The 12,500-nt window shown below is 28.5% G+C and overlaps 1 protein-coding gene and 1 pseudogene across 1 annotated transcript in view; both read left to right on the top strand.

Moving 5' to 3' along the window:
- LOC136076777 (histone-lysine N-methyltransferase SETMAR-like) overlaps positions 1-1,240 on the top strand; it is a 2,694-nt pseudogene extending 1,454 nt beyond the window's left edge.
- LOC100200027 (cell division cycle 7-related protein kinase) overlaps positions 1-12,500 on the top strand; it is a 37,513-nt gene that overhangs the window by 15,215 nt on the left and 9,798 nt on the right. Inside the window, exons 4-5 of the mRNA XM_065790747.1 lie at positions 4,400-4,493; positions 4,567-4,709. Coding sequence (XP_065646819.1) covers positions 4,400-4,493; positions 4,567-4,709 — 237 coding nt within the window. The remainder of the gene's footprint in view (positions 1-4,399; positions 4,494-4,566; positions 4,710-12,500) is intronic.

Genomic DNA, 12,500 nt, shown 5'->3' with positions numbered 1-12,500 from the left:
TTATTATATTAGGTTGCTGCAAAAATAATCTCGTTTTTCATATTTTATATTTTTGGATGAATTTTTGAATAAATTTATTATTGGCAGATGTCATGCTATATGTTATTTAAAAGCGCGTTTTTCTAGTTATCGTAATGGTTTTGTTTTATAATAATTTAGTCATTTTTACAGGACGTCAAATCTATCATGGACAAGAGACAAATTTGCACGAATTTTCTGTTCCAGTTCAAGATGGGCCGAAAAGCTGCCGAGACAGCTCGCGATATCAACACTGCATTTGGCCCAGAAACCACTAACGAATGCATGGCACAGTGGTGGTTCAAAAAATTCCGCAGCGGTGAGGAGAGCCTTGAAGATGAAGAGGGTCGCGGACGCCCGTCTGAGATTGATGACGATCAATTGAGAGCCTTAATCGAAGCCGACCCGCGCAAAACCATACGAGAGGTTGCGGAAGAACTCAACGTTCATAACTCAACAGTTGATCGCCACTTGAAGCAAATAGGAAAGTCAAAAAAGCTTAGCAAATGGGTGCCGCACGAACTGAACGAAAATCAAAAAAATCGTCGTTTTGAGGTATCGTCTGCTCTTCTTCTGCGCAACAAAAACGATCCGTTTCTCAACCGGATCGTGACGTGTGATGAGAAATGGATCCTCTACGACAACCGACGACGTTCCACGCAGTGGTTGGACCGCGATGAGGCCCCACAGCACTTCCCGAAGCCGAATCTCCACCAAAAGAAGGTTATGGTGACTGTTTGGTGGTCTGCAGCCGGTCTCATCCATCACAGCTTCCTGAATTCTGGCGAGACGATTACGGCAGAGAAGTACTGCCAGCAAATCGACGAAATGCATCAAAAGCTCTGATGTATGTGCCCGAGAAAGGTCAATATGAAGGGACCAATTCTCCTCCACGACAACGCCCGGCCGCACGTTGCACAACCGATCCTGCAGAAGTTGAACGCATTGGGCTACGAAACTCTGCCTCATCCACCATACTCACCGGACCTCTCGCCCACCGACTACCACTTTTTCAAGCATCTCGACAACTTTCTCCACGAGAAATGCTTCAAAAGCCGAGACGATGTCAAAACGACCTTTGATGACTTCATCGCTTCCAGGACTTCGGAATTTTACGCTACCGGCATAAATAAACTTGTTTCTCGTTGGCAAAAATGTGTTGATTGTAATGGTTCTTATTTCGATTAATAAAGTTTATTCTATGCTGAGTTATGTTTGTTCAAAGTTAATGGTTGAAAAACGAGATTATTTTTGCAGCAACCTAATACATTCAATGATTTTTTTTCAGAAAAACAATTTTGTCTTGAAATTGAAGATTTAAAACTTTGACACGTTAGTCCATGTTTACAGCCATTGATAGTCCATTTTTTAATGTAGTTTTGTCCACTTTAACATTTTTATTATTCTTATGATTTTTATCAAAGCATTTAGAATCTAATACAGCAAAAATAAATATAAAAAATAGGTAAATAAAAAATAGCATTTTTAAAAAAAGTTTGTCATTCAAATAATTATGAATGGTAGTGTACATCATTGATTTGCATTGAACTGCTTGAGCAATAATTTTCCTAACAAGTTTTAGAAAATAGTGAGTAATAGTTTGGCTTTTTTTGCCATAAAAATTAAGCAATCCACCTTATTGTGCTAAGATGTTACTTAATTTCTTGATACCTGTAGATTGAAAGCTAATGTTATCTTTTTTAGTTATTGATATTAAATATAGTCAAAGTATAATTCTTTATTGTTCCTTTTTTTTGTAGTGGAGAATAAAATAAATATATTATTTCTAATTGCACAATATAAAAACAATGTTTTGAGGAGAAGAAAAACTTGTGCCTCTAGAGTTTTTTCAAAAAAGGATGAAGAAAATTGAAAATATAGATACTTTTGTAATGAAGAATCATCTTCTTTTTTTTTTGCCTAACTTTACATCTTAATCAACAATCTTATTGTCAATGATAAAGCTCACACCCTCGGGGTAATCAAAATAAGTTTAATAATCTTTTAATTGATGTTGATGTTATTATACAATCTCTTGCCTTTGTTTGAACATGCCCTGATTCTGAGATAAAGTCTATTAACATGAATATATATCGTAAAAAAAAGGTTTAAGTTCTTTGCTGCTATTCAATTGCACTGAGTGTTTATGGAACATGAAGTCCTATACCACTAAAAATATTTTAAATAAATTTTCTGATATTTAGTTATTGCAATGCCTGAAATTAAAAAAAGAACTTTACAACAGCTGTGGTTTTGTGAATTTGAGGCATTATTTTTAGAATTAAGACTATTATTACCTAGTGCAAGCAGACAATATTGTTGAAATGTATGTGATAAAGAAAAACCAGGACAGCCTGTTGTAATTATGGACATAATGAAACCAATATCTATCGATTTATCTGATGAAAACATGTTAGAAAGGTGCCTTCATGAAAAAACTCAAAACAATAAAAATTCTTTAAAAGCAAAAATGTGGTGTCTAAAAGATGTGTTAAACTAAATGTTTATTTAGAACTAATAACCCTGGTAAAAATTATATAACATTTTACAATCAAAAAGTTAAAAAATTAAAAATATAGCAAAAAAAATCAAGTGATAAATTAAACCAAGATTGGAAACAAATTAGAGCAAAATGAAAAAGTTGATCAAGCTAAAGAGATGGAATAACTTATGATGCTGAAAGTTTTTAGTGATTTTAGTTTAATTCAATCTTCCAATTGATATTTCTATTTATAATTTTATAAATTTTCAGTTTTGCTAAATATGAATATTAATTTCTGTATGGAACTTAAATAGTTAAATAAAGCTTATAAAAATCTTTTATAAGTTTAGAGTAATGCTTTTATAAAATTAGATTACTTCTCTTATATTGAGGAGTGGTAGCAAGTATTTAGAAATGAGATAAAAATTTCTTTTAATATTTTAACTTATTTTTTTCTAATTTTAATTATCTTAAACTGTTTTTTTTCTAAGAATGTCATTTTTTCGCATGCTGCAATAAATGACTTGAGAACTACTCGTTATGGTGCTTTGAAATTTTGTACAATTGTAGTAAAATAAATGATAAACTCATTGAATCAATATATTTTTTTTGATTTTATTCTTCAGCAGAGTTATGGGGTTCTAGAGTGAGCTGTTTTGGGATAAATTTTGGCTAATTGATTATTTTTGCTACAACCTCTTCATGCTTTAAGCTAATTTCATGATTTTGAAGAATGAGTATTTTATATTATAAGTAAACACTGAAAATTTGAGCTTTCATAGGATCTCATAAGTTTGAGATTTCATAGAATCGTTTTCCATAAGTTATGCAAGAGTTACAAAAGTTTTTTTGAATCCGCACCCTGGATTTTAATTTTATATAATTTAAGAGCTATTGTGTTAAAGTGTTTTTGAGAGTGTCAAAATGGTGTGTTAATTATCCAAGATAGTGTGTAATTATTCAAAATGGTCTGTTAATTATTCAAAATGGTGTGTTAATCATATTTTAGTACTTAAAACTTATGACCATGTAGCCATAGTGGTGTAGTGCAGGGTGTAAGCCAGAAATAAATTTTATACTGCGTTTTTGCCGTATTGGGAATTTTTATTGTTGTTGTTCTAGAAAATGTTGGGAATTTTCTAGAAAAGGTCCTCAAAAACTCAAAAAAACACTCTTAAAAAAAAAAAAAGGTCATTGACTTTTGGGAATTTTTAGCCCATTGGGAATTCCGCGTTATACTCGGCACTATTGGGCTAGCTAACACCCTGTAGTGGTAGAGCGCTTGCTTCATAAGCGAGAAGTTTAGAGTTCAGAAGCGAGAAGTTTAGAGAAGGTTATAACCACAATTAAGTAGCTTCCTTGTCTGTAATGGCTTTTTCAACCTTGGGGAGGTGAATTAACAAACAAAAAAGTGTATGTTTACAACCCCCTCATTTTGGGGTGGTGTAATTTGGAAACTTTACATAACTTTTAAAAGATTGTTAGGTAAAACTCTAAAAGATTATTAAATGAAGTTGTAAATTTGTCAATATTTATATTGATTTAGTTTAAACTAGCAAATATTAATTACTCAGTAAATCATTGCCCTCAGATTTAGGGAACAGGTTCTAAATATTTTTGTTTCCAGGCTCCAATTGTTGCTATTTCATGCAAAGCATTTTCATTTAAGCATAAATATACTAAAGTTTGAAGTTTGCTTGTGTGATCTTCAATATATTCTCAATCATGAAGTTGTTTTTATAACAATTTCTTTTAGTTTTTCAGTATCATTTTTTTCTTTTCCATATTTTATTCTGTTTTTTATTATATTATGTGTCTTATTTTATTCTTAACTTTTATTTGTTTGTTTTTTTTGTTTTTAATCTTTTTTCATATTTTATTCTGTTTGTTTATTTTTAGCGGAAAAAATAATGTTTTGCCAGTGAAGACTGTCATACGAAATAGAGATCATGTTATTTTTATACTCCCTTACTTCCCACATCAAAGGTTTTCAGTAAGTTATAACTTGTTGTTGTTATTTTTTTTAAAACAGTGAGTTTTTGTTCATTTATGCTTTTAATTTATAGGATTTTGTAAAGCATATGACAGTAAGAGATATTCAAGAATATATGTGGAACCTGTTAATTGCATTGAAACATGTGCACAAAAAAAATATCATTCATCGGGATGTTAAACCAAGCAACTTTTTGTATAGTAAAGAATTAAAAAGGTTAGCTCATCAAATACATTCATTTCTACTAATGATCATTTATTAATAAAAAATTTGTGTACCTATAAATGTTTTTGTAAATGTTTTTAGTTGTTACTCAGTTGACAGTGAGTAATTCAACTCTGTAATTGAGTAATTTAACATAGCAATTTTTTCAACTTCCTTTAATCAAAATAATTTATTTTATTTCACAGTTTGCACAAAAAACTAATGAAAAAAATATTTTGGAAACATTATGAAATCTGATTCTAAGGGGTTTTTAGGTTGTTTACAAAATATTTTTCTTGGCTCATACAGTATTACACTCAAGAGGCAAGAATTGAAAATATTTTTAACTTTTTCTCTAAATTATCTTTATTTGTTGTTATTGATTAGTTGTTTCAAATCTAATCATGCTGTAGTTCAAATCTAATCATGCTGTATTTCAAAACTAATCATGCTGTAGTTTAAAACTAATCATGCTGTAGTTCAAATCTAATTATGCTGTAGTTCAAATCTAATCATGCTGTAGTTCAAATCTAATCATGCTGTAGTTCAAATCTAATCATGCTGTAGTTCAAATCTAATCATGCTGTAGTTCAAATCTAATCATGCTGTAGTTCAAATCTAATCATGCTGTAGTTCAAATCTAATCATGCTGTAGTTCAAAACTAATCATGCTGTAGTTCAAATCTAATCATGCTGTAGTTCAAAACTAATCATGCTGTAGTTCAAATCTAATCATGCTGTAGTTCAAATCTAATCATGCTGTAGTTCAAATCTAATCATGCTGTAGTTCAAATCTAATCATGCTGTAGTTCAAATCTAATCATGCTGTAGTTCAAAACTAATCATGCTGTAGTTCAAAACTAATCATGCTGTAGTTCAAATCTAATCATGCTAATCATGCTGTAGTTCAAATCTAATCATGCTGTAGTTCAAATCTAATCATGCTGTAGTTCAAAACTAATCATGCTGTAGTTCAAATCTAATCATGCTGTAGTTCAAAACTAATCATGCTGTAGTTCAAATCTAATCATGCTGTAGTTCAAATCTAATCATGCTGTAGTTCAAATCTAATCATGCTGTAGTTCAAATCTAATCATGCTGTAGTTCAAAACTAATCATGCTGTAGTTCAAAACTAATCATGCTGTAGTTCAAATCTAATCATGCTGTAGTTCAAATCTAATCATGCTGTAGTTCAAAACTAATCATGCTGTAGTTCAAATCTAATCATGCTGTAGTTCAAATCTAATCATGCTCTAGTTCAAAACTAATCATGCTGTAGTTCAAATCTAATCATGCTGTAGTTCAAATCTAATCATGCTGTAGTTTACACTTTAAATAGTAATTAGTAAAATAGTGTGATTTATATTAATCTATTTTACTAATTAATAAAAGGATACTGAACCAGGTAAAAATTAGCAAGTTAATGTAATCAGTTAAATTTCAATGGATAGTTTAAAAAGTAATTAAGTGTGATGTGTTTAAGGAAGTAGTTTTTTAAATGTCAGGTTATGAAAAAAGCCTACAAAAAACCTTATGTAAAATTTTTAGAATTTAGTTTACAAAATCGTTTAAAATGGTTTAGAAGTTTGATAAATTTCCAAATATTTGAATAACAAATGTTGTATTAGTTCCAATACAAAAGAAAAGAGGGTTTGTAGAAATCACTGCAGTTGACTATGACAACATATAATTATTGGGTTGGAGAACTGGAATAGAACAAGAAAAAATTAAAAATGTGTTGTTATATGATGATTGTATGTTTTAAATACATGTTACATGTGTTGACATTCATTAACCAGACATAAAAGCAAAGTAAATGTAGTATAGGATCTTTTCAGTAGTAATTTTAACGTCAAACAAAAGAACATTTGTTTTATTTTAAACATTATCACAATGACACAAGTAGTTGAATAGATGACACAAGTAGCTGAATGGATTTCATTATGGTATGCAAATCAAAAGATTGATATATCATGATGAAAAAAAATATCATAATATCTTCTGAGGAATTGCACACGCCATAAAGTTATATTAAACATTATGATGTGCGGTAAACAACATGCTGCCAAAAAAAAAAGAATTATTTTTTATAAAAAAAGTGTTGGAGCAATTGTTGAATGTTTTTGTCCAAGTATTTTTCAGTTGCTTAACCTGACATAACTTTTTGACCCAACTGGCTCAAAAAAGGAATGGTGGAATGAAAATTAAATGAAATTTTTTTTGTTTAGACTTGTTAAAATAAAGTCTTCGTCATGTTATTTTTAAAGTACTACATGCAACTCAGATTGCACATCATATTGCATAAGTGGCATACTGCACATCAGTTATTTTTTTCTGTAGAGACTTCTAATAAATTAGAAATACTAAAATGAATCAATTTGTTTTTCTATGCAGCTGCCTTGTTTATCAAGGTTTGTGTTTCTAAGTTAAAGAGGTGAGAAAGGATTGCAACATAAAAAAATAATAGTGTAATCTTCTTGTCTGTTGCAGCCCCCTCAATATGGGGAGGGGGAAAGTGAATAAAAATGTATAAATAAACCTATAAACTCGTATTTTGTGGTATTTGTGGTAATCTTAAACTCATTTGAACTCATATTTTGTGATATTTGTGGTATTCTTAAAATTATGTAATACAGCATACATTAAGTAAAAATCCCAATCTTTCCTTAAATTAGCACAAAAAAATGTTATATGGATATTTTTTTTTAGTAAAAGTACATCATGCTAAAACGATCAACATGTTAATAAAGTCCTAATGTAGTGGTACTTGCTTCATACACAAGTTTCTTTTTCTTTGGTAGTAAAGTGCTCAACTTCTTTCACATTGACTTTGTTAGTCAAATTTTGTAATTTAACTTCATAGAACTGAAAATCGGTTGTAATAATTTTCTATTAAATTCTTTTTTAACTGTATTAGAATTGAATATATATATAATTTTATATAAATTGAATATATATATAATTTTAAACATAATCGAGGTAAACTCTTAAGTATATGGAAGGACAAGAATTATTAAGAAATAAATAATCGAGGTAAACTCTTAAGTATATGGATGGACAAGAATTATTAAGAAATAAATAAGTATACGAGCTAATTATTATTGTTTATTTTTTTTCATGTTTTTTTAAGCAGGGTTGTTAACTAGGCCAAAAGTAGCAAGGTCAAGGACACATGTTACAAACAGGGTTGCCATCTGGTGTTTTTTAAAGCCAGATTTCTCAAATCTGGTTTGTTCTTTTATAGTTTGGCTAGGATTTTTTTTTTTTTTTTTTTTTTAGAAAATCTGGTTTAAATCTGGTTTATATTAGAGTCTTTGGTCTTTTTTTGTTTTATCTGGCATGTTTTTTAAAATCTGGTATAATTCTGGTTTATTTAATAATAAATCAATTTAATCAAATTTTTATTTCATGAAAAAAGTTAATTTGAGGGAAAGAAAGATTTCCATTTTTTCATTTTATAGAAGAACAATCAAGTTAAAATAAATGAAAGAAATGCGCACATCAAAATCTTAAAACATAAAAAACTTTTACTTGTAATGTCATTAAAATGTTGCTTTTATCCCTTAATTGCCAAAAATATTAAAAAATTCTTACATTCAAAATGACATTTTTTGAGAAAAATTTGCCTGTAACAAATGTTGTTTTCCAAGTTGAAAAGGCCTTTTCAAATCTACTGTAATATCTTATGGATGCAAAAAGTGAAGAAACTAAAAATCTTTACAGAAATCGTCATAAATCATATATTAATTGACATTGCATCATTAGAGCGAGTCTAAAAACTTTTAAGAAAAATTAGTTTCTAAAAACACTGCTGAATTCTAAACTGCTTCGTGAGACCATTTAGAAGTTTCCTGAGACCTAGACCTCTGCAACATAGATGTCTACTGCCTTGGCTGTTTATGTGTTCCGTTTCTAACTATTTTGTTAAGTCTTCTCACAGGTCATCTGCATAAAAATCAGAAATAAACCAGACCAAATTTCTTTTGGTCTGGTTTATTTCTGGTTTATTTTTGTTTCGTTTTTAGCTTGTGCCAGAAAAAAAACCTGGCAACCCTGTTTACAAGGCCAAGGCCAAGAGTTTCAAAACCAAGAACAAGGTCAAGAACAAGAGTTTTAAGGCTAAGGCCTATGCAATCATTTTCAAGACCAAAGACTTAAATTTTGGCCTTATGTTAAGGCCAATGATTAACAAAACTCTAGTAGTAGGTGCTGTGACAATAAAACCACATGCTGCGTAGTTAGACCAGGTTATGCACAATTTGACCAAGTCAATAAGAAAATTCGACGGCAATTCGACGGCAGGAAAAGAATAAGTAGTCAAATTGTATTCTCTTTTTCGTCAACTTTTAGCAAATTAATATTGATGTAGACACATGAAAGCTTATTTAAAATATACCCATAGTACTAAAATTAGTTTAAGTCATTTTTATGCTTCCAAAAGTTACGGTTTTTGTCATTATCACATAATAAAAAAAGTGTCATTGTAAAATGTTATTTTAACTATGAATTTATTTGCATAATCAGAATTAATTTAGCTTGAAAATGGTGCTAACATGTTCAAATTGTTGTTGGTTAAATTTTATACTAAATAATATATATTTATATCAAGAAAACAAAGAAAGAACTTTTGCAATTTTAGTATAATGTAAGTTAACAAAAACATGATAAAGTTTTGTTTTTTCTAAAATTTAGTTAAAAAACTTTTTTAAAAAGTTTTTAAAAACTTTAGTTAAAAAGTTTTTAAATATATGCAAAAGAATATTAAATGTTTTAACATTTAAAGTTTTGAATAACGATGCTTAGTTAAGACACTTTTTTATTTTTTATTTGTGTAACGTAAGTTAAAACTACATGCATTACTAAAGTTCTGCGCTTTTTCGTTAAGTTTTTGTTTACAAAATGAATTACGTTATTACATAATTCTTATTTTGTCGCGCTGAACAGTAGGACAAAAGAGTTTTAGAGTTTTTTGTGCCAAAATTATTTTCGTAGTTTTTTTTATTAGAATAGCTATATTTATATATAAAATGCATAAATAAAGTAATAAACATGTAATTATATAATATAAAAAAAAAAATTAAAAAAATTAAATTTTCGATGAAAAATAGGAAATATTTTTAATGGACAAAACTACTTTTATCAGTGTAAACATCAAAATATTACTTTTCAATGCATGTTTTTGTCATAAAATAACTTTTTTAGATTTATATTTACAGAACTTATATATTATAACAGTAATGAAAGATTATTTATGGTATTATTTGTGTCCAAAAAATCTTTTTTTTACATGTTCAGTATTTCTCATCAAATGACCATTAACCAAAGACCAACGTTTTGTTATACCTTTTTTAATTGCAAAAAATAGCAAAATATTTATGATGCATGGCTATTTACATACATTTAGCATAAGATTTACATAATCAAATGTATGGATATTATTTAAAGATGGTTTATCTAATACCTATTAGTAAAGGTTAGTAGCGAAAAAAATATAGAAAACTGTCTATTTTCGATGCATAAAAACATTAGTAGCGTAAGAAAGTTGATAAATTAAAAATGCAAAATAGTGTTTTAGAACACATGTCAAATTCACATGTAATTAATCTCATAAAATGACACTTAAATTAATATTTAATGTTTTTTTAACTAGATATTTCTTCTAATGAACATGTCTTCACCATTATAACAAATTTTCACCGTGCTATGCCGACAGAGACTTTAGAGAAAAAAATCTTTTATTTTTTTTTAATGTTCAATTAAAATTGTTTATAACACCTCATAAATAAAATTTTGGACAAAATTTAAAAATTAATATTTTAAGAACTAATAAGTTTTATTATTTAATATTTCAACTGTTAATATGTTAGTATATGTAGTTTATAAATATATTAAAATAATTACCATACTTATAATAATAATAATAATAAATACCATATTTAACAATATTATAAAGTTTTTTTGAAAGATGTTTTATTTGAGTAAGGAAAATTTCTTTATTCGTCTTTGAATAACAATATCTAGTTCTTCCTTTAAGCTTCAAATTCTCAGCTCTCCAATTATTCTCGTACACTAGCCGTTTTAAATCACCCCAAAAGTTTTCAATTGGTCTTGCTTCTGGAACGTTAGCTGGGTTTATATCTTTGGGTACAACTTTGATTTTTTTCAATTTTAAAAAGTCGATGACCGACTTTGCGTAATGTGATCGAGCTAGATCAGGCCAGAAGATAAACTCATTGTATTTTTTATAATATTCTGATATTAGAGGAAGAAAATTTTTTTCTAGTAACTCTTTATAAGTATACTGGTTGATTGCCTGCTTTCTGTGATGAATATAAAGAGGGCTTATTCCACGGGGGCTAATGCGACAAGAAACTAAGAGCTTGTCCTCGTACTTTTTACGCAAATTGTAATTTTTTATCTTACTTGGTCAGAACATTGAGAAGGATCAGCGGCATAAAACCTATCAATAGCAGCTAATGTGCTATTGTTTAAGGTAAAATAGCTTTCATCATCCATAACAAAATCCAAGTTTTTATAATTTTTGTACAATTTACCACATTTAGGATGCATAGCTTTCTTCTGGTGATGGCTACGATCTGGACGATTTGTTTTTTTGAAAGTTCGAATGTTAATCATTGTTTTTAATACTTGGGAAATTCGAGTTTGACTACAGTTAAAAACTTGAGCTACTTTCTTTTGGGACAACCCTTATTTTCAAAAAATGCAGCAATCTTTGGAATATTTTCTTTAGTAGCTACCTTAGCGATTCGACCACTTCCATCTTTTCTTTTTAGAGATCCATTCTACAATTTTACGGTTTTATCGTAAGAAGTTGATCTGGGTAAACCCCATTCCATAAACTGCTTAGCAACAAACGCTTTACTTTGACCATTTTATTTTCAATTTTTAAATAATATTTTTAACTTAATTAAATTAAATTTAAATAGATTATAAAATCCTCTTTCAAATAAGTATAAAAGTTTTTTGCATGCATGAAATAAGTTACATAATAAATGCAATTAAAATTTGTGCAAAATTTTATTTATAGGTTGTTATTATTGTTTTATTATTGGTTTATATATTCTTATTTTGGTTGACATATAAATATACATAAATAAATAAAAATAAGAATTATATAATTATTTTATTTAGACATTAAAAAAAAATTCAGTTAGAACTCTATTTTATTATTATTTTAATAAAACAAATCTTTTGTAAATGCAATTAAGAAGGGTCATCTGTAAAGCACATCACCCTATATTTGTCAATTCCTAACTCCTTCCCTCCTGTCACAAGCGATCACATAACCCTAAACCCCCTCTCCCTCCTAAACTGTGATAGCAGTTTTTACTTCAAAAATATATCAAAAGATTTAAATGTAAATACATTGCAGCATTTTAAGAATTTATCCTAATGAATTAAGGCAATACGCATAAATGTATCAAGTGAAAGTAAAAACTTCAACAAATCAAATATTATCTTATTTAAACAACTCAAATAAGTATTAATAAAGTTGTAATACTAAAATAATTTTTTAAAGTTGCTCTTGGTCTTGCAGAAAAACTGTTTTCGATTTGATAACTTTTATAAATGTTATAAAAAATCACTCAGAAAGAGTCCCACCAGTTTTTTTTAGTTATTTTTAATGAATAAGTTCAAGACTTGCAAATCTTTTGTTTGTAACTCTAAAAAATCTAACTCCTAATAATAGATATAAAAAATCCACGATAATAGTTGCTTGGTAACAAAAGTGATGTAATGTAAGTTAAATATTTTGTATCAAAAAAACAAGTTTATATTCC

This window comes from Hydra vulgaris, chromosome 02 (genome assembly GCF_038396675.1).
Source record: "Hydra vulgaris chromosome 02, alternate assembly HydraT2T_AEP".
Classification (NCBI taxonomy): Eukaryota; Metazoa; Cnidaria; class Hydrozoa; order Anthoathecata; family Hydridae; genus Hydra; species Hydra vulgaris.
This window is presented reverse-complemented; position numbering and strand designations above follow the sequence as displayed.